We start from the raw sequence: 21,595 nt of genomic DNA, 5'->3' as shown, positions 1-21,595 counted from the left end.
GCAGAGCGTGTTCACACCTATGGTTTCTACCCTGACCCATGTCCCCGTGAGTTAGTCCTGACTGTTCTCTAATCCAAGACCTCCCCCCACCCCCAACCCCGGGCTCCTCAGACCGCATCCACTTCCACTTATATTCGGTCCCTGGGAACTACGACCAAAACTGAAATGACATCTCCTCATCCCTGGGCCCACCCCTCCTCTTGTCCTACTTCAGTTAATAGCCTCCTCTCTCTCCTGAGAAAGAAACGTGAGGGTCCTTCTCGAGTCTTTCTCTCTCTCCCTCCTCCTGTGAATCAGCCCCCAAGTCTCATAAAACCTGCCTTGTAAGTACCTCTTAAATCAAAGTTTCCCTTGGGGCGCCTGGGTGGCGCAGTCGGTTAAGCGTCCGACTTCAGCCAGGTCACGATCTCGCGGTCCGGGAGTTCGAGCCCCGCGTCGGGCTCTGGGCTGATGGCTCAGAGCCTGGAGCCTGTTTCTGATTCTGTGTCTCCCTCTCTCTCTGCCCCTTCCCCATTCATGCTCTGTCTCTCTCTGTCCCCAAAATAAATAAAGTTGAAAAAAAAAACAAAAAAAAAACAAAGTTTCCCTAAAGGCAGCCCCCTTTCAGCCCGAAGCATCCCTGTGGCAACCTCGGCAGGTGCCTCCCAGTGGACTTCTGTTAACCATCTTTCTCCTCACTGTACCTCCCAGTGGCTCTTGGAACCGATCTCTGGGCTACACTTCTGCTGGGCACGGAATGTTCAGGTTCCAGGACCCCACCCTCAGGCGGCTCCCTATCAGAGGGGGCATCCACGCTTCTAAGCCCCAGAGGCAGACAGATGCTAGCTGAGAGGACAGACAGCCCATCCACTGGCTTCAGTCTCTGACCCACTCGAGCCAGGAGACAGACTGTAGGGCTCTAGGCTCACTGTCCTCCTGTACCTCGAACAGAAAACAGGTCTCATCAGAATGAATGTAAGAGTGTCCTTGCTTTGAATGAAATGCCAAAGAAGGATAACTTAAGCTAATTATCGAGTCCTGCCGGAAGCCAAATTATAGACATTGTCATGTAATAAACACCATTTCTCAAGAGAGCGGCTTGGAGACATCTGGGCAGCTGGAAGCCTGAGCTCATTATCTTCCCCTCCAACCTGCTCTGTCTCCTCCTACATCCCACCCATGATGTGCGGGAAGCCTCAGCTTCCCCTCCTCCCCACAGCCAGCTGCCTCCAAGTGCTGCCGATTCTCCCTCAGATACCTGTCCATGCTTGTGGTCACTGCCTTCCATCAGACCTTCACCATCTCTTGCTGCAACCTTGGGTGAGTGATGGGTGACGCCTCCATTTCCCTCATCTGCAAAATAGGATTTTGGTTTTAAACGGAGCGGAAGGTTTCACTTTGATCAAGTATGCCAAACCCCGAGCACACAGTTGAGTTCAGGCTGAGCATTCAGGAAATGCTAGTTCTCCTTCCCTTCGTGCTTCCTCACCCCTTTCCCTTGCCAAGTCTGACCACATGATTTCCTGTGCTTAAAAGTGGTCCTTAATTCCCAATCCTACAGGATAAAATCCAAATTTCTTATCAAGGCAAGTCACCCCTTTGAGTTCCTGCCCACAGTCCTCATCACTGTTCAGCCACACTGACCTACTTCATTCGTTTATTAAAAACGTGGTCATCCATGGGGCGTGTGGCCGACTCAGTTGTTAGAGCATGTGACTCTTGACCTTGGGATCCTGAGTTCGAGGCCTCTGTTGGGCATAGAGCTTACTTTAAAAAAGTAGATAAAAAAAAACAAAAACAAAAACAAAACAGTCACTCCAAAGTATTATCCCACAGATTATTTGCTGGCCCTAAAGGAAGAAAATGCAACTTCTCAATAAATAAATCGGCTCTCACCAATGGCACCTACCAGTCAGTGTTCTGTTACTAAGGCTGGAACTCAGGCATTGAGGACACAAGACGTCGTGCAATATGAGGGAAGCATTACCCACGAGGTGTTTTTGCTAGTCTAGTCAACCTGAATCTAATCAAGCCTGTAGATCTAATTTCCAGTTTTCAGGAAATACAGGATAAACAACATCACAAGGAAGCAATCAGAGAAATCTAGAAGGTGGGACATGATGTCTGTAATTTACTTAAAATACTTCAGCAATTCAACAACTCAATGGCATGGGGGAAAAAGTTATTCTAGATTTAAATGAGACTTAAGAGACATAACCAATTGCAATGTGTGGACCTTATTTAGATCCTGGTTGGAACAAACCAAATGCAGAAACACTCTGGGAGGACGCTTAGGGAAATTTGAATATGGGCTGGATGTTAGATGATATAAAGGAATTATGGTTAATTTTGTAAGGTGTGAGCATAATATTGTATTAAGACAACTTCCTATTTAGGGATGAACAGTCATGCAAACCCTAAATCACTTGAAAATATTTCAGCAAAAATGATAAACATGCAAAAATGTTAATAATTCTTTAAAAATTTATTTTTAATATTTATTTTTGAGAGAGAGAGAGAGAGAGACAGAGACAGAGCTTGAGCGGAGGAGAAGCAGAGAGAGAGAAGGAGACACAGAATCCAAAGCAGGCTCCAGACTCTGAGCTGTCAGCACAGAGCCCAACACGGGGCTCGAACCCACAAACTGTGAGATTATGACCTGAGCCGAAGTCAGATGCTTAACCGACTGAGCCACCCAGGCGCCCCCCCCCCCGCAATGTTAATAATTCTTTATATAACTACCCATCTAGGTAATGGGTACATAGGGGTTTATTTATTCTCTCCTTTCTAGGTTTTCAGATGTGCGTAATACAAAAGATTTTTAGAACGTATTTGAGTGCCAACCACATGCCAATCACTGGGCTGAGGAAAAAAATCTAATGTGCTTCTTGTCTACGTGAAACAGAGTGTGGTAGGAGAGAGGTGAATAATCAGTTAATCACACTAATAAATAGTGACAACGGATGAAAATGCCTTGAAGGAAGGTGCACAGGTTTCGAGGGGGGATAAAGTTGGAAGGAAGCTGACCTGGCCACCGTCCGGAGGGGTGGGGGGAGAAGTTTTCTCCAAGGAAGGAATGCTTCATCGAAGCTCTGAATAGGAGCAGGTGTTGGCCAGGTACAGGCGAAGGGAGGTGGGGGGAAAGTTTGCAGTTGGAAGGAACAGTATGTGCTAAGGGAGGGAGCGGAGGGAGCTCGTTGTTTAGGCACTAGAGGAGACCTGGGTGGCTGAAGGGAGAGAGGATGGCACAGGGGAGGTGGGAGGGGGTAGGGGAGGGAAGCCATCCCCTCTGCCCAGGAGGACCTGTGGATAGGGTTGTCAGTCTTAGGTAACCCTGCCTGTGAGCCGAATTAATGATTTCACTCTGCATCCGGAAAGCAATGGGAAGCCATTAAAAGGTTTTGGCGGGGGGGGGGGGTGGAGGGGGAGACACAACCCGACTTGTGGCTTGGAAAGATGACTGGTAGCTATGCAGAGGGCATGGCAGGATGTAGGGGTACTGCCGGGGCGGGGGGAGTGGAGGTGGGCAGAAACAGACACGGCCACATGATTTGCAGGAGGCGTTAGCTTGGAGGGCACTGGGGTTTCTGGCTATGGAAACCTTCCGGGACAGGTTTCCCTGGAAGTGGCACACGGGGCAGAGGAGGCGGGTTGGTGCTGGTCTGGGACAGGCTGATTTTGCTGGGCTACCGAAATGCGTGAGGTAGAGGCTGGGCGGGCAGTGGCGTGTCTCGGTCAGAGCTGAGAGGAGAGGTGTCCGCGAAGCGCTCCCAGCTGGACGGATGCTAACTGTGCAGTGCGCACAGAAGGTCCAGAGAAAGAAGAGAGAAACTCCGGACAGAGCCTCGAGGACCCCCGCCCCTTGGGCTGAGGAGGGGAGAATGAGCCTGCGCTCTCGCCACAGCGGGGAGCAGCCAGCGAGGCAGGTGGACGCCCAGGAAAGCGGTGCCCAGGAGGTGGAGGACTCGACGGTTCCTAGAAAGAGGAAGTGGCCAGTCATGTGGGATGCTGTTGAGAGGTCAAGACAAGAGGGCTGACAAGAGCCTGCCAGTTCTGATGAGAAGGAGGCCACCGGGACCTCAGCAAGAGCTATTTCGGTGGCGGGTGGGGGTGGCAGCAGATGGAAGTGGGTTGAGGAGTAAGTGGGAAGTGAGAAAAGGAAGACAGTGTGTAGACAGCTCTTCGGGGAATTTGACTGTGAAGGGGAGGAGAGAGGGATGGAGACCAGAGCCTATGGGGTCAAGGGAAGATCTGGCTGTTGAATGGGAGGGACAGGCTGATGGAGTTGGCTGTGTGAGAGAGATGAGGGATGGCCCGGAGGGCGGATGTGGCGGGACCAACGCCAGGGCGCCCCCTCTACTTAACGGGAGAGAGATGCTGATGGCAAGCGCCTGTCTTGATGGCAAGCGCCTGTCTCTGTTCCTTGCCCATACTGTTTCCTCAGTTGGAATTCTTCTGTCATGCTTCCTTTGGTATTCCCATTCATCCTTTAGAACCTAAGTGGGAGGTCCCCTTCTCTGAAGAGACTTCCCTTCCGTAGGGTTGCCCTGACTTTCCTGTTCCAAGGACCATGGTCACCCCTCCATTGCACCTTCTCAAAGCAGCCCATAATGTCCACCTTGTCTACCAGCTGCATCCCCATGACCTCTGAGTACCCAGAGCCTGGTCTGGGGCTTGCCGCAAGGAGGGGAGAGCGCTCAGTGACTGTGGGGTGAATAGATGAATGAACTCGCTACAGACCTGCGGAGGAAATACAGCAGGAGGAGGGCAAGGCTGGAATAATTCCTAGGGAGATGTGGAGCAGGGTTGGGAAAAGGGAAGAGACAGAAGGGGGAAAGGCTAGACTGTTGCTGAGAACATTGCCATTCATCAAGGGCTTCTATGGACCAGGCATTAAACTTATGGGTTTCTTATTTACTCCTCACAGAGTCGCCAGGAAGAGTATTGTCTGCTGGTATATTCCCTGGCTTCCCCCAGTTTCCTAGACTGTAAGTAAGCTCTATGGGGTGGTGGCGGGGGTGGGGGGGTTGTCTGTCTTGCTCGCCACTGCGCCTCCAACGCTAGACGGGCACGCAGATAGGGTTGCCAGGTGGAACACAGGATGTTCAGTTAAGTCTGAATTACAGAGAAGCCAGCATTTTTCTAGTCTAAGTATGTTCTGTAATTTGTGCTACATTTGACAATCCTGTACACAGTAAATATTGGTGAATAAACCTTGCTTGGCTGAATGACACAATGGGGATGCAATCAGTAAGTTCCAGACCGTGGGAACTATAATTTAAAAAAAAAAAATTTTTTTTTTTAAATTTTTGAGAGAGAGCACCAGCGGGGGAGGGGCAGAGAAAGAGGGGCACAGAAGATCCAAATCGGGCTCTGCTCTGACAGCAGTGAGTCTGATGTGGGGCTTGAACTCATGACCCTGAGATCAAGAGGCACAGGCTTTACCTACTGAGCCAGCCCTGCACCTCCAGACTGTGGTGATTCTAGTATCAATAAATTGCAAGGAGAAAATAAAAAAGAGTTAAAGGAGGAATTTATGAATTAAAAGAGAGTTAAGAGACGTATCATCTACTTGAAATCCTTCTTTGGATCCTAATTCAAGTAAACCAAAGGGTAAAGAAAAAAAATATTGTCAGATAATGAGAAATTTGAACATTGGCTGGCTATGTGATGTTAAAGGATGACCATTAACTCTTCTTAGGTTTGATAAGAGTGTTGGGGTTATGTTTGTTTCGAATGAATCGTTATGTTGTGGAAATATGTATTGAAATATTTGGGAATGACATGGTATGATGTCTGGGATTTGCTCTAAGATAACATGGAATATGTTCTATACCTTAATTGTGGTGGTTACATTCATTCATGAAAGCTATTTGAACTGTACATTTAACATGTACATTTATCGTATATGAGTCATCCCTCAGTAAAGTTGGTTTTATTAAAAATTGGAGTAGGGGAGGAAGTGGGTGGGGGTAAGCCGGAAACAAGATCGGCTATTGGCTGGTAAGTGTTAAGGCTGGGTGTGGCGTACACAGAGGTTTGTTATACTTTTCTGTTTACTTTTGTATGGGTTTGAAAATTTCCATAATAAAGCGCTTTTTCAATGGCATGAAAGGAGACGCTATTTCTATTTTGCAGATGAAGAAACTAAAGCAGAGGTTAAGTAACTTGGTCCCGAATTACACAGCTGGTACAGTGATGAGTCGGGGATATGGACAGACCATCTGAGTCCAGAACTTAAGCCATTAATCATGGGTACAGATTTCCAGAGGGGGTAGATCAAAGTGTGCCTTTGGCTAGGGGGACGCAGCCCTGCTGGGTGGGAACAGAGTCTGACTCAGGGAATTCTGGAAGTAAGAAGGGCAAAAATGGTGGTGGCTACGTTGCAGTGGGTCAAGAAATAGTTTCCCTCTTAGATTCGTTGTCATGGGGGTAGACGTATGGTTAGGAGTGTGGTCTTGGGACCCAGCTGCCTGGGTTTGGGTCCTGGCTCTCACACCTGATAGCAGCGTAACCTTGGGAAAGTCACTTAAAATCTCCATCCCTGGGACCCTGGGTGGCTCAGTCGGTTAAGCGTCTGACTCTTGATTTTGGCTCAGGTCATGACCTCATGGTTCGTGAGTCTGAACCCTGCTTCAGGCTCTGCGCTGACAGCATGGAGCTTGCTTGGGACCCTCTTTCACCCCCTCTCTCTGCCCCTCTCCTGCTTGCTCTCTCTCACTCTCTCTCTCTCAAAATAAATAAACTTAAAAAAAACTTTTTTCCTTACTTATAACATGAATATCAACAGCAATATAAAATGGTGTAGCCAGTTTGGAAAACAGCTTGGCAGTTTCTTAAAAAGTTAATATAACTTGGGGCACCTGGGTGGCTCAGTCGGTTGAGCGACCGACTTTGGCTCAGGTCATGATCTCATGGTTCGTGGGTTCGAGCCCCGCGTCGGGCTCTGTGCTGACAGCTCAGAGCCTGGAGCCTGCTTTGGATTCTGTGTCTCCCTCTCTCTCTGCCCCTCCCCCACTCATGCTCTGTCTCTCTCTGTCTCAGAAATAAATAAACATTAAGAAAAAAAAATTTTTTTAATTAATATAATTTACCGTATATTGTGGCAATCCCACTCTTAACACAAAAACATATGTCCACACGAAGACTTGTATGCCGATGTCCACAACAGTATTATTCATAATAACCGAGAAGTGGAAACAACCCAAATGTGATTGGGTAAACAAAACGTGCTCTGTCCTTACCATGGGATACTACTCAGCGATACAAAGGAACATACGTACTATGGCACGGGTAAACCTCCAAAACGTTACACTTTTGTGAAGAAGTCAGATGCAAAGACCACATAGGGTGTGATTCCATTTCTATGAAATGTCCAGGAAAGGATCTATAGAGACAGAAAGTAGATTAGTCACTCAGGGCTGGGGGTGGGAATGGGGAGTTACTGCAAGTCGAGATGAGGGATTTCTTAGGAAATGTTCTAAAATTGGACTGTGGTGGTGGTGGTGTAACTCTATACATTTAATGACAATCACGGACTTGGATACTTAAAATGGGTTATGTATGGTACGTAAAAATAAAAAATAGTGCCTATCTCATAGAATTGTTAGGGGGATTACATAACCTAAAGTTCCTAGACAGAGACTGGAATGCAGTCAGTGCTGTAGAAGTTCTTATTATTGGGCTGGACCTCTGGGGCCAGTTCTCTGCTGTGCCTCCTTCCAGGGAAAGGGCCATTGGGCAGGTATTACTCCCAAATCCTTGAACAAAGGCCTTCGGGTGAAATCCAGATGGGTCACGGAAGGGGAAGGGTCTCCCCAGCTCTCTCCCAGGTCTCCCCAGGCCCTTCCTATCTCTCGTTCTGGAGGTGTCAGGTGGAGCCCAGCATCCAGACCTTTCCCTCTTTTTCTGCCATGGGAAGGAGGGGCTACAGAGAAGAGTGTTGCCTCCTTCTCTGGCCGGCTGAGGATGGGGTCAAGTGCCCTCTACCGTCGGCCATGGGAATTGCAACAGCTGGGCCAGCCCGCTCACATCGTGTTTTCACTCTCCTGAGGGTTGTGAAGAAGCTACTGTTGTCCCCTTTTCACTGACAGGGACACTGGTACTCAGAGTGTCTAGGTGACCTGCCCAGGGTGGCCCAGCGGGCACCCCCCCTCCCAGAAGTCCAAACCTTCTGAAAATGGACGCTTGATGACTCCGGGTCCTTTCAGCTGGAGAGTTAACTCACACTAACCCCTACTGTTTGTAAAGTTCTTCCATGCCCACAATGAGCTTTCCCATCTGGGCTGTATTCTGGGGTACCTGATTCAAGGAAGGGGAAGAAGCAGAAGTGGAGGTGGGGGGAATTCCTTCTCCAGGGAAGTAGTCCCAACACTAATGATCCCCAATAAAGCCCCTAAACCCAGATCTGGAGCACCGAAGGCTTTTGGAGTGGGAGAAAGAGGAGGCCATTGTTCTGCATTGTTATGTAAGATGCATTCATTTATTCATACTGAAAAGTCTCTTGAGCGTTCTCTCCTTAAGTCAACACTGCACTAGGCACAGGAATGCAAATACGAATGAGACTGTAGGGGATAAAAGGAGTTTCCCAGTTCAGTTTCCTGCAGGGGGGGCCCAAGCTCCCTTCCCAGGCATCTCAGTGGCAAAGAGGTTGGAGTACAGTCAGGTTGAAGCAGATGCCCTCTGCCCCACAAGCAAAATAAATATGTTACTGCTGTTTCAGGGTAAGAGTTCTCAACATTGTCCCCCGGAAGAGACAGCTGTGAAGATAATCATTCTTCCAGAAGTTTCCTCGTGTGTGTGTGTGTGTGTGTGTGTGTGTGTGTGTGGTGCGGGGGCGGGGGGGGGGGGCAGAGGGGAATGAATGGCCGAGGGTGGGGAGGGGAGCCAAGGCTTTTGGAGCACTCAGGAACCCTGGAGTCTAGACCTGGCGGGACCCCAGGATCTCCCCTCACGACAACTGCCCTGAGACTTCTTCAGAAGATGCTAGGGGGTGAGTGTTTGTAGCAATAGAACACCATACCCCCTAGTTCCTCAAACCCTGGCTCCTCAAGGCCTTTATCTGTGGTCTCTGCAGAAGGGAGATGGGGAAGGCAGACCTTCCTGATCTCTTTCCACTCAAATGTTATTTGATGACATGTAGAAAACCAATTCTTCTGTCGTCACTGCCAGAGGGGCCAGGATGCATCATTTGCAACCCTCAGAAACCCTCTCTTACCCTGGCCCCAGAATGAGATATTCTCTGTGACACCCTCCCCCACTTCCACATTGTTACTCTAAGCTATCATACCATTCTCTCTTTATGTTTCTGGGGGTGGGAAGCAGCCATATTCTGATAACCTGATTTTTATCAAGAAATATTCCAGGGATTCATTCATTCACTTACAAATATTTATTGAGCACCTATCATGTCTGGGCACTGTTTTAAGCAGTGGGGATGCAGTGGTGATTAAGACAAACTTCTCATCAGCTCATTTCCAGACTAATGAGAAATAGACAATGAAGAATAAATACATTCACAGACTTTTATATAATAGCTGTACAGAAACTAAAGAAAGTTAAGGGGATGGAATGTGCTGTGGGGAGGTGGTCCTACATTTTCGGGGGGGGGGAGGAATTCACTTTTTTTTTTTTTTTTGCTTCATTCTTCTTGGGAGTGATAAGGATGAAGGTCTGGGTGTCCCCTCCTCTGGACTCCTCAGCCCATTTTGACAGCTCAAGCTTCAGAGGGCAGAGTCTTGGTATTGGAGGGGGCCGCAGAGCCAGCCCCTCAGAGTTCAGTCAAGGGATCATTAGGAACGGCATTAGAGAAACGGAAACAAATCTATTTATCTTCTTCCGTGGGTATAGTAATATCTACCCCCGCCCCTCTCTGAATTTACCTTTTCCTTTCCTCATCTTGCACACACCGAATTCCTAACTAGTTTCCAACACTTTCTGAGCCCAGCGTGTGCCAGGCACTGCCCTAGGGGACCAGAACAGAGGTAGGAAACATTCTCTGCTCGCCGTAGTCCTGCTGTCCAAAGCTTGTAAACAGCCATTGTCTAATTTCACCTTTTCCCTCAACACTGTTTTTGTGATTCATCTATGTTGATTCACGGAGCCCCAAGCGGGTAGATACGAATATTCCCATTTCGCAGATGCGAAAACCGTGACCGCTAAGGGAAAAACGAATAGCTTTGCGACGGCTAAATAGCGGGACGCCACCGGGCCACGTGCAGCGGCGCGTTTAGCCCCTCGCGATCCCACCCGCACACGCTCCTTCCTTCCCTCCCTCCCAGCCGCCGCCGCGCCGGGTCCACGTGTGTGTGTCTGTGTGCGGAATGGGGACGGGGGCGGTGCCGCCGGAGGGGTGGGGTCCGGGCTTAACGTCACAGGCGGTGCCGTCCAATCAGCGGCGGGCTCGCGGCCCCGGCGCTGGTATTGGGGCAGCGAGGGGGCAGTTCTCTATAACGCGGTCTCCGGGAGCCAGCGGGGAAGAAAGAAGCCGAGCGGGCGGAAGGCGCCCTCCCCGCCGCCTGGGCCCGGGCACCGGGTGCCGGGCCCGGGGTCCTTCCCGCCTCCCGCGGCCGCCGGCCGCTTTGTTTCCCCAGCCTCTGCGCTCTGGGCTACTCAAGAGGGGCTCCCGCCGGGGCTGCGCGGGGAACGCGGCGGCGGCAGGAAGGGCGGCCGACCGGGCCGGGACTCGGAGGGACCCAGGAGTCCGGCCGCCGGGAGGGCCGCGTGACGAGATCGAGGAGGGAGCCAGAGCCCCGCGGCCCAGGGTTGCGGGCCGGGGGCGCCCGTGAGCAGAGACCTCCCCGTCGAGGGGGGGCGATGTTCCCCTCGCCCGTGGGCTCTTCGGGCAGCCAGGGCACACCGCCGCTGGGACCAGGGCCCCCGCAGTGGGCACCCCCCCGGGCGGTTCCATGGAGACTCTGTGCCCCGCTCCCCGCCTCGCAGTGCCGGCGTCCCCGCGAGGGTCGCCTTGCTCCCCGACACCCCGGAAGCCGCGTCGGGGGACACAGGAGTTCTCTCCACTGTGCCTGCGTGCCCTTGCCTTCTGCGCCCTTGCCAAACCTCGAGCGTCCTCTCTGGGCCTGGGGCCTGGGGAGTTGGCGCCGCGGGCCCCGGTGCTGGTGGGCCCTCGCGCCCCGCTGTGCACCGGCGGCTGGGCCCCGGATGGCCTGAAGCACCTCGCGGGACAAGCCGGGCGGTCCGGTGATCCGAACTCCCCGGCCGGTCAGGATGCCGAAGCCGCAGTGTGCTGGAGCCGTGGCGAGGAGGAAGAGGGCGGAGGCAGTTTCCCGCACTTCAGCTCCCGCTCCGGCGTACCTCCCGGCCGCTGCCCGGCGCCTCGGCGCCCTCGGGAATCTCCGACCAGCTCCGCCTCGGCTCCGCCTCGGCCAGCCTCGGGTCTCGACTCCCAGCCTGGCCCCGCCGCCAGCCCCCATCAGGAGCCCAGTTCCCGGCCTCCGCCGCCACCTGCGGGCCTCTCTACCGAGTCCGCGGGTCCCGGGGCTGCGCCGGAGCCGCCCGCACCGGGACAGACGGCCGCAGTCGATGGAAACCCCCCGCAGGCCGCCCCCGAGGCACCAGCCGCTAGCCCCTCGACGGCCAGCGGAGCTTCGGCCGCGCCCGGCGATCTCCGCCAGGAACATTTCGATCGTCTGATCCGCCGGTCGAAACTTTGGTGTTACGCGAAGGGCTTCGCCCTCGACACTCCGAGTTTGCGCCGGGGGCCCGAGCGGCCGCCAGCAAAAGGGGCCGCCCGGGGAGCCGCCAAGAAACGCCGGCGACCGCCACCCCCCCATCGCAGCACGCAGCCCCGCCGCCCTGCACCGACGCTCCCCACGACGAGCACCTTCAGCCTCCTCGACTCCTTCCCCTGCCCCCCGGCCCTGGTGGTAGGGGAGGACGGAGACTTAGGGCCGGCATCCTCGCTTCGCCTCCAGGGAGACTCTAAGCCCCCGCCTGCCCACCCGCTGTGGAGGTGGCAGATAGGGGGTCCTGCTGTCCCTGAGCCCCCAGGCCTTAAGTTCTGGGGGATCAACTTGGAGGAACTCTGAGCAGAGACCTCTCCTACCAATGGGGAAAAAAGTTGGGGCCACGGCCAAACTTTGGGCTCGAGGACGGGGCCTCGTGTGTCGCATTTGCCTGTTCCCTTTACCTTTTAAGGGCTGCGGTCAGAGGGACCTCAAATGACAGTGATCTTCAAGCACCTAGCTGTTTGGGGTGACACCCCCTCCCCCTCATCCTTTGGAGTCGAACCAAGGGCTGGAGTCAGGAGAAGGCTTAACGGAAAAAGGCTTAATGACATAGATTCCAATCCCTCCCCTCTTCCATCTCGGATCTCTGGGGGCAGGGCCTTCACCCCAGGGGGAGCAAAGGAGGCTACCGCTCAAAGACGAGGAAAAAAAAAAAAAAGAGGGAGAGAGACCTTGGTGATGGACAAACCGGTTGTTTCTGTGGGCGAGCCTGGGGATGAGGGGGCTGTGGTGGGGGTGGGGAGGTGATTGGCAGCTCCCTGGGGGCATCCCCCACCCCCACCATCCAGGCCTTTAACCCTTCACTCCCCTCAGGCATTCCCCCCCGCGCTCCCAGCATCACTGGAACCTTCCTAGAGGGGGCAGCTCCGGCAGGGGGAAGATCACCCCCTCCCTGTTCTTTTCCTAAGCCCTCTCCCCGCCCTCCCTCCCCCCAAGGCAGGTGACTTCTAATTGGCGAGATCTTCAGTCTCAGCCACCAACCTTTCCCTTTTGTCCAGTTTTGGAGTTTCTTCAATTTTTCCTGTTTGTTTTCAGTTTGTAAGGTCTGATGGGTGAAAGAGGACCTTCTCCCTGGATCCATCAACCCCCTCCCCCAGTTTGCTTCTCCAATTAGGAGGGGACCTCCTCCCCCTCCAAAAGCACAGACTTTGCCTGGGGAAAGGGCCAGAGACTGTCCCAGGGAAAGTAATGGAAGGTGGAAGAAATCAATAAAATCAGACCAAACCAGTTGCCTTTCGAGGTCCTCTCCACCGATTTATGGATGGGAGGGGATGGAGGTAGAGGGCAGGCCTGGGTCCATTTTCGGACACCCAAACTCAGCCCCCTCAAAGGCTAGAGATGAGACGAGCAGCTCTTTGTAGAGGGGTAAGTTAAAGAGCTCTTGACCTAACCTCAAGGGTCTGGCCAGGCTTGAAGGGGCAAAGTTTGGGTTTGAATGGGAACTGGGCTGAGCCATCATCAGCTTCCTCCCCTAACTTCAGGCATTTCAGGAGTTGTCAGGGACCTGATGGATCCGATGGGGGCAGGGCCAGGGGATTAGTTTTGAGGTCAGAGGTTCTGTTTTCCAGGGGGGAGGGGAGAGGTAGGCCTGGACCACGCCCGGTGGCTGGGACGACCCCCTAGAGCCAGAGAGGGGGGTGAAATCGCTTTCTCCTCTGCCCAGGTGAGGTCGGGGAGGCGAGCTCTTAGGGAGACTCCCCAAGTTTGGGTGTGACGGGAACCTGGGGGTGGTGGATCTGCCCGGCAAGTGAGGAACCCAGTGACCCTTCTGCCCACACTAGTGAATAGCCACCCCTTTCCCCCCAAAACGGGGGCGAGGGAGGAACAGTTCCCACATACGATACTGGGGAAGGACTTGTCTCCTTTTCTGTGAAAATGCTTTGTAAAAAGTTGTTATTGTTTGCATAGAGCAGATTCTTGAGAAAAACTGTGCCACAAAAGTTTTGTTTGTTTTAAAAGCTGTCTCTTAATTTTTTCTCCCCCACCCCCCGCCCATGGGGGTGAAGGTGGGGGTGGGGTGGGTGGGCGTGGGTTGGGCTTTGCTCTCTTTCTCCTCAACATCTGGCCTTTATGAACCCTGCTGACCTCCCCTCCCCCCTCCAGCTGTGTTGTGGGGAGGTGGGGGGAGGGCGGGGAGAGTGCCTTCCACTCCTGGGCTACAGGGGTATCCGTCTTATTTTGCCCCCCCCCCCCCCGAGAATGGGGAAGGAAGCCGTGAGGAGTGGGGAAAGAGTCACTGTGAAGAGGGGGTCATGTGTGCAAAGAGAAATCCAGAAAGGCAGACCCCCCCCCCCCCCCCGTTTTAAAAAAGCTCTCTGCTTTTAGTAATTGTGGTCCGGGTCAGCTTTGACCCTTTTCAACCAGCCTGGGCAGGAGGGTGTGAGCTCTGGGCCAAGAGTCCTTTTCGGACTCCACTTCCCTGAGCAGTGGCATGTGATGCAGTTAATTTGTCTTCCCTCCTCCCTCCTCAAATGAAAGCATCAAACATTAAACGTTAGCCTGGAAGGAGTCCGGGGCGGTGAGTTGAAAAACACACCTTTTGGCCAGACCTGGAACTCCCCTCGCTTGCCGAATGGTTTAATTTGGAGAAACTCAGGGCTAGAAGCCTCTCTAGAAGCTTTCTAGTCATTTTGCAGAATAGAGAACTGCATTCGTTTCCTGTGGCTGCTGTAACAAATTACCACAAACGCAGTGCCTTGAAACGACAGAAATCTTTTTCCCTTCTAGTTCGGGAGGCCAGAAGTCCGAAATTAAGGTGTTGGTAGGGCCGCGCGCTCTCCGAAGGCTCTAGGGGAGAACCCCTTCCCTGCCTCTCCCAGCTCCTGGAGGCCCCACCGTGTTCGCCGCGGGACCGTCTGCACGTGGCCCTCCCCTCTTCTGTCTCTTATAAGGACACTTACTGGGTTCCGGGCCCACCCGGATAATCCGGCATGACTTCATCTTGACAATGTTCATTTAGCTACATCTGCAAAGACCCTGGTTCCAAATAAGGCCGCATTCACAGGGTCCAGAGGGAGGGGAGTTAGGACACAGATCTTGTTGGGTGCCACCATTCAGCCCACTGCAGAAACCGAGTCCCTGTAAGGAGAAACTTGCCCAGACTTTCTGGGGGAAGGAAGCCTGTGCTGCAGTGTATGTGTGTGTGTGTGTGTGGGGGGGGTTCTGGGGTACTGCCCCTCTGGATGGGGGGAGGGGGCTGCACATCTCCCTGAATTGGAGCACTTGGGGGAAAGGGTCAAGTTGGACTCCTTACTTTTTCCAGACTGCTCTCATGGATGCTAGGACTCCCCCTCCCCCAACACTCATTGAGCCCGGAGGGGAGCTCAGTCTCCCCGAGAGGGTCCCGGGGGGCTCTCCCTTCCGTGTTTCCTCAGTCTCCGGAGCCTCCGCCGCCCCAGCCCCTGCTCCCAGATTGTCGGTGTGGGTGTGCGTCCTTTCTTCTACCTCTCCCCATTCAGGCTTCGCATCCTCTGTGGCTCAGCCAGTGATCACGGCGTGTTTGGCGGGATCAAGGGTCTTCGCTTCTGCCTGGATCTCTCTTACTGGGTTTTCTCTTTTCCTTTAGTTTCAGAGGGTCTCTCTCCGTGGGTCCCTATCTCTCCACAGCTCTGGGGCCAGTTGTCTGCCCCATCATCAGGACCAACTGCACGCCCCCGAAAGAAAGTGAGTACCTCCTTAAATCTTATTCCCAAGCGCCTCGCCTGCCTCACCCTAGTCCAGCCTGTTCACCAACACCTCCCTCCTCCTGGGAGCCGCCCCCGCACCCTCTGCTTCTTGCCTCTTAAATCTTTGCGACTTGACTTCTCCCTGAAATGGCTTTTTCCAGGGTCACTCATGACATCCCACCCCCAAACACAAGTCCAATGGTTGCCTCCTGGCCATCCTGACCCCTGTATCTCTCCGTGACCCCGCTGGATGCTCACCAGTGCTCTGGTTCTCCCCTGTAAGAAGTCCCTCCTCCATTTTCTGTGCTTCCTCTTCCTCTGACCTCAGGAAGCTTTAACACACAGGGAGCCCAGTGATGTCCAGGTGGTGTCTACTCTCCGCCCCCAAGGCTCCCCACGATTCCCTTTGTGTCTCTCTCTGAAGTCTTCATCCTGCACTTGCATGGGTAAGTGAGTCAAAATTACTGTCCCCGCCTCCTCTCCCTCCAGCTCTACCCCTCTCCTGAGCTTTGGTCTCCTATCTCTGAGTGGTTACTGTCAACTCATACTTTCCCTATTGAGGACCAAGCTTCTTGTCATCGTCCCCTGCCCACCTTAGTCCCCGCCCCCTCCCCCATCAAGCCCACGTTCTGGTTAGAGCTCTGCCTTTCTTCTCAAGACTCAGCCCCTTGAATTCTCACCCGCTGCCTCTCATTTGACTCACTGCTGTCTATTTCCAAACCTGTCTCCTTCTGGCCTCTCCAGTAGCTCTTTGTATCCTCTCCAGGAAGGTGCAGCGCCCACAGTGTCTAGCCTGGACCATTGCAGTAGCCACCTAACTAGTTTCTGTATCTCTGGTTTTCCTCTGATCCCCTCTGATCCCATTACTTTCATACTCAGCAGGTCCCCTGATTTTATTAAATGCAACCCCCTCGGCCTGTCATTTGGGGCCTTCTATGATTCGACCCTAACTCGCGTGGCTCTGTTTCCTCACTTTATACACCACGTGGTCCATCACACTGGATCGCCTTTCCTTCCCCAGCCACCCTCCCTTTTCTCTACCTTCATTCTCCAAGGCCCATGTGAAATGCCGTCTCTCCCCCAAAGTCTTCTCTGATTCCCCCAGTTGAATGTCATCCGTGGCACTTTTAGACCCTCTTCACTCTTTTCTGTCTGGGGCAGGAACGGTGGAGTGGGGTGGGAGAATGTGGGCTTTGGAGCCAAGCACTCCCGTTCCCCCTTTCCAAGGAGAACCTGGGAAGCTAAGTCAGGCCACCGGGAGGAATCCCCTTTCTGACCTAAGCTTTCGTTTCATTGCTTTGGCCTTAACTGTTATGAACGCTAAGTGGCCCCTTCAAAGTCACTCCTGTAATTGTAGAAACTTCCCAGGAAGACACGAGTGTGCCAACGCCCCCTACCTGGTGTGTTTATTTTTTAATTAAAGGTAAAAAAATTGAGGTTATTGATGACCAGGTTATGATTGTGATTTTTTTTCTTCATCTTTCTACAGTCATCTTGTTTCTCTTGCTTCATCTGTGTCCTGTACACAGCAGGCACTTAATCAATACTTGTCCAATGCGGAGTGTACATTTTAAAAAGGCTTATTTATATTTAGAGGGCTGGGCTGCAGCTTGGGGAGTGGCACTTGGCCAGGATGCAGTTCCAGAGGCTTCCACTAGATGCTGCTGTCTGCTAGCACCAGAGGCTGGAGAGGGTGGGTGGGGAAGGCGGTAAGTCTTCTAAGCTATTGAACACCTCCCTGGGCTGGGGCCTGGGGAGAGGGATGTGTAGGACAAGATCTCTGCATTCGAGGAACTTCGGTGCTTTGCAGGTGTCCTTGCTTTCATAACAATCGATGGGTATTCTTATCTCTGTTAAATAGATGAGGAAATGGAGGCTCAGAGAGGTTAATCGATTTGCCTGAGATCACACAGCCAGTGGAAGAGCAGTTTAATTCTGGGCCCTCTGACTGGGTTTTCCCCTAATAGCGGGCGTCATAGCAAACACTTACATGGCACTTGCGTGGAGGCAGGTGCTGTTCTCAGTGCTTTATGCTTAGCTACTCATCTAATCTTCAGGACGGTAAGAGGTAGGTACTATCAGTATCCCCATTTGGCAGTTGAGGAAACTGAGCTACAGAGAGGTCAGGCCTCTCTGAATTGTGCTGATGGAGTTTGTGCCCGTAATGACCACACTGCTGCCATGTTTTACTACCCCAGCAGCGACCAGTTACAGACCAGAGGGAGCCTCCCGCCAATGTCTGGGGGTCACAGAACTCTGTGCCAGAGACACAAAGACACAGAACCTGACCCTGAGGGGCCTTAAGCTGCATGGAAAAAGCAGGACACGCAGCCTCCTCCTTAGGGTGTGGGCTCTCCACAGACATGCTGGGCTACTCTAGCTGAGTGGTTCACCCTTTCTGGGCATGGGGAGAGGGATGTGTGATGTCACCACCTAAAACCAGAGGACTCTGTAGCAAGAAGTGACTCTCAGACACCAGAGGTTTTTGTTACCCGTGATAATCAATTGCAAAATTATAGCACTTAAAAAAAAAATAGAGATGGGGGTGCGCGAGCATCCGACTCTTGATTTCAGCGTGGGTCATGATCTCCCGGTTCATGGGTTCGAGCCCCGCGTCAGGCTCTGTGCTGACAGCTCGGAGCTTGGAGCCTGCTTTGGATTCTGTGTCCCCCTCTCTCTCCACCCCTCCCCTCCTTGCGCTCTGTCTCACTCTAGGAAAAATAAACATTAAAAAAAAATTTTTTTTTAAATAAACATAAAAAAAGAGTCTTTATCTTTTTTTTTTTTAAATTTTTTTTTTCAACGTTTATTTATTTTTGGGACAGAGAGAGACAGAGCATGAACCGGGGAGGGGCAGAGAGAGAGGGAGACACAGAATCGGAAACAGGCTCCAGGCTCCGAGCCATCAGCCCAGAGCCCGACGCGGGGCTCGAACTCGCGGACCGCGAGATCGTGACCTGGCTGAAGTCGGACGCTTAACCGACTGCGCCACCCAGGCGCCCCAAAAAGAGTCTTTATCTTTTAAAAAACACAGGTAAAGTTATCGACTTTAAAATGCGCAAAAGGCCTGTTTGATTAACATTTACACATGCACATACCTGTGTGATCACTACCCGTTTCTAGTCTAGCCCTCTGAGTAGCTCCCTCAGACTTAGTCCCAGTCAGTCCCCTGACCTGGACATAGCCACCTTGCTGGCCTCTGTCGCTGCAGATTCACTTTAACTGTTTTTGACCTTCATAGAATTGAAAGGTACTTTTTTGGTCCTGGCTTCTTCTGTTCAGCCTTATACAATGGTATTCATCTTATTGTTTCACGTGGTAGTTGTTTATTCTTTTCATTGCCATGTAGATTTCTATGGGATGAATATTCCACAATTTGTATATTCTGCTCATGGATGTTTGGGTCATTTCCAGTTTTTAGCTTTGTATATAAAGCTGTGTGGCCCAATTTTAAAGACATTGGGAGGGGCAGCGAAGAAGTGAAGGGCGCTAACATTTGCCCAAGCATTAATTGGACAATGGGTTACGGGCTGGAGATGAGAAATGGCTAAAACCTTGTATTTCACTCCCAGCTTAGTAAAGGAGAGAGACGAATGAGCAAACAGCCCCAGTACTGCGTGACAAGATGGAGATCAGTGAGGCCGGGGGCACAATGGAACATGTAGGAGGCCTGGGGGATCAGGGAGGACTTCCCAGAGGAGGAGATATCTGAGTTGTGTCTCAAACATACATAGGAATTCATGAAGTGAAGAGGTCCAGGGAGGCGCTGAAGTCAGAGCACGAAGTGAATGGGAGCTTGAGTGAATGGGACTCTTTTTTAAAAAAATATTTATTTATTCATTGAGAGAAAGAGAAAAATATTTATTCATTCATTTATTTATTCATTGAAAAAATATTTATTCATTCAAAGAGAGAGAGAGAGAGAATGCATATGCATGCATGAGCGGTGGAGGGGCAGAGAGAGAGGGAGAGAGAGAGACTTCCAAGCAGGCTCCACGCTGTCAGCGCAGAGCCCGACACAGGGCTCGAGCCCATGAAACGAGAGATCATGACCTGAGCCGAAATCAAGAGCCGGACACAACTGACCGAGCCACCTAGGCCCCCTTGAATGGGACTCAGACAGATCCTACTGCCCATAACACAGGGTACATGTGACAAGAGATGAGGTAGACAGAGGTCAGATCACAAAAGATCTTGTGTGTCAGGGTAAGGAGTTTATTCTGAAGGCAACAAGGAGCCTCTGAAGAGTAGTCCAATCAGATTGTGGCGATCATAAATTTTCCTTTACTTATTTTTTGTTTGACAAATATTAACTGAGCCCCTACTATGCGCAGGGCATTGAACCAAGCATTGAGTGACACCGTGAGCAAAATAGGCAGGGTCCTGGCTTTCTGGAGCTTGCGGGCTGGGGGGCAGACAGATCGTAGTCAATAATCACACAGCTGAGACAAGCACTGTGAAAGAGGTGTGCCGGGGGCCAGAGGCTATGCCTGGGCGGGAGTTGCCCTCATCAGGGAGGGCAGAGGTGCCTTTGGGGAAGCAATCTTCGTGATTAGCTCAGAAAGATGACTAGGAGTTCATGACAGAGAGAGGGGTGGTGGGGAGAGTGTTCCAGGCAGGAGGGACAGCTGGATAATGGTCCTGGGGCTGGGGGCATTAGGTGCCTCAAAGAACTGAGTGTGGCCAGAGCCTAGAGTAGGGGGAGAGGCTGCACCGGGGCAGGGCCAGGTCTTGCAGGGCCCTGTGGGCCGAGGTAAGGATTTTGGCTTGTTCTCAGAGCACTGGGAAGCCAGAGATGGCCAAGCGGGGCTGTGACAATCAGATTTGCTTCGGGGCTCAGGGAAAGACCGAAAAGGGAGAAGAGAAGAGGGCTTGTTTCGCCGGAGGATGGTGCGAAGTATTGGGGGGCGGGTGGAGGCAGGGAGACCAGCTTGGAAGCTGTGAGAAAGGGTGGAGGAGTCAGCAGGAGAAGGAGAACAGAGTCCGCATCGGAGAGGCCTTTATACAATAGAAATACCAGCATTGGTGACGGATGGAGAAGAGGAGTCTGGGAGTCTGGCTGCGATCCCAGATTTGGGCCCATGGTGCCCTGGTGGGCCTGCTGCTCAAGAGGGAAATCTGGACTAGAGATAGAAATGTTTGGAGTCGTTTGCATATGACTGGGCAAGAATGACCAGGTAATGTGTGTCAACTGAAGAGAGATCCAAATAGAGAACGGTGCGGGACACTAATGAAGGTGAGGAGGACAGCTAGGAGGTAGGACGGAGGACAAGGAGGCTGTGGCGACCACTGTTGGTTGGCCACCAGAATCTGTGCTCCCATGGCTGCCCAGCTGACTCGCCGCCCAGCCTCCCTCGCGGTCAGGTGTGGCCATGTGATTTCGCTCCCTCCAGTGGGGTGCCAGGGGGAGGTAGTGTGGACGCTTTAAGACCCTAGATATACCTTTTCTTTCTTTCTTCTTTAATGTTTACTTATTTTGAGAGAGAGAGATAGAGAGCGAGCAGGGGAGGGGCGGGGGTGGGGGGGAGACAGAGACTCTCAAGCAGTCTCTGCCCTGCCAGCGCAGAGCCCAACACGGGGCTCGAACTCACAAACTGTGAGCTCGTGACCTGAGCCGAAATCAAGAGCCACCCAGGCGCCCCTAGATATCCCTTTTCTACACTCCTTTTCCCTTTCCTGCGCTGGAGCCCAGCATGGTGGCCACCCAGCTCCAGTCTTGAGTCACCAATAATGCCCTAGGGGGCAGTGCAGCAACACCACAGAAAGAACCTGGGTCTCCGAATGCCTGCCCAGTGGGTCCCCACTGCCCTGGAATGTTCGTTCTGAATGTGTGAAGAAAGCTTTACGTTTTTAAGCCACTGTCTTTTTTGGACTCTTTGTTACAGGAGTTTAGCTTGACTAATACAACTCAGCCTAACTCAGCTAATACAATTTAGCATATAACCCAACTAACGCCATTGATTAGCCTAATAAAAAATTAGTAGCCTAGCACCATATAAAATTAAAATGCAATATAATAACACACGAGCCCACATAATACACTATAACTTATCCTAACTAATACAAGAGCCAAGGGAGGACAGTATATCAAGAAAGAGAAAGAGGGGGACAGTGTTGAATGTTGCACAAAGATCAGATAAAATAAGGAATGAAGACCGTCTGCCGGCCTTGGCAACAAGGAGGTAGGTCACTGGTGACTCTAGC

The 21,595-nt window shown here is 52.2% G+C and overlaps 1 protein-coding gene and 1 long non-coding RNA gene across 2 annotated transcripts; one reads left to right on the top strand and one right to left on the bottom strand.

The window, feature by feature from the left end:
* Positions 1–948: 948 nt before the first annotated feature.
* Positions 949–15,755, bottom strand: LOC122485454. The gene is made up of 3 exons (XR_006297864.1): positions 15,650–15,755; positions 7,263–7,366; positions 949–1,332 (listed from the first exon to the last, which is right to left on the bottom strand). It is a non-coding gene; the product is annotated as an uncharacterized LOC122485454 (long non-coding RNA).
* On the top strand, positions 10,326–12,953 carry LOC122485453 (elongin BC and polycomb repressive complex 2 associated protein). Its single transcript, XM_043584246.1, has one exon. It carries the CDS (start codon positions 10,887–10,889, stop codon positions 12,024–12,026), a length of 1,140 nt encoding a protein of 379 aa, XP_043440181.1. The 5' UTR covers positions 10,326–10,886; the 3' UTR covers positions 12,027–12,953.
* Positions 15,756–21,595: the final 5,840 nt, after the last annotated feature.

This window comes from Prionailurus bengalensis, chromosome E1 (genome assembly GCF_016509475.1).
Source record: "Prionailurus bengalensis isolate Pbe53 chromosome E1, Fcat_Pben_1.1_paternal_pri, whole genome shotgun sequence".
Taxonomy (NCBI): domain Eukaryota; kingdom Metazoa; phylum Chordata; class Mammalia; order Carnivora; family Felidae; genus Prionailurus; species Prionailurus bengalensis.
Note: the sequence above shows the minus strand (reverse complement) of the source record. Positions and strands in the feature narration are given on the sequence as shown.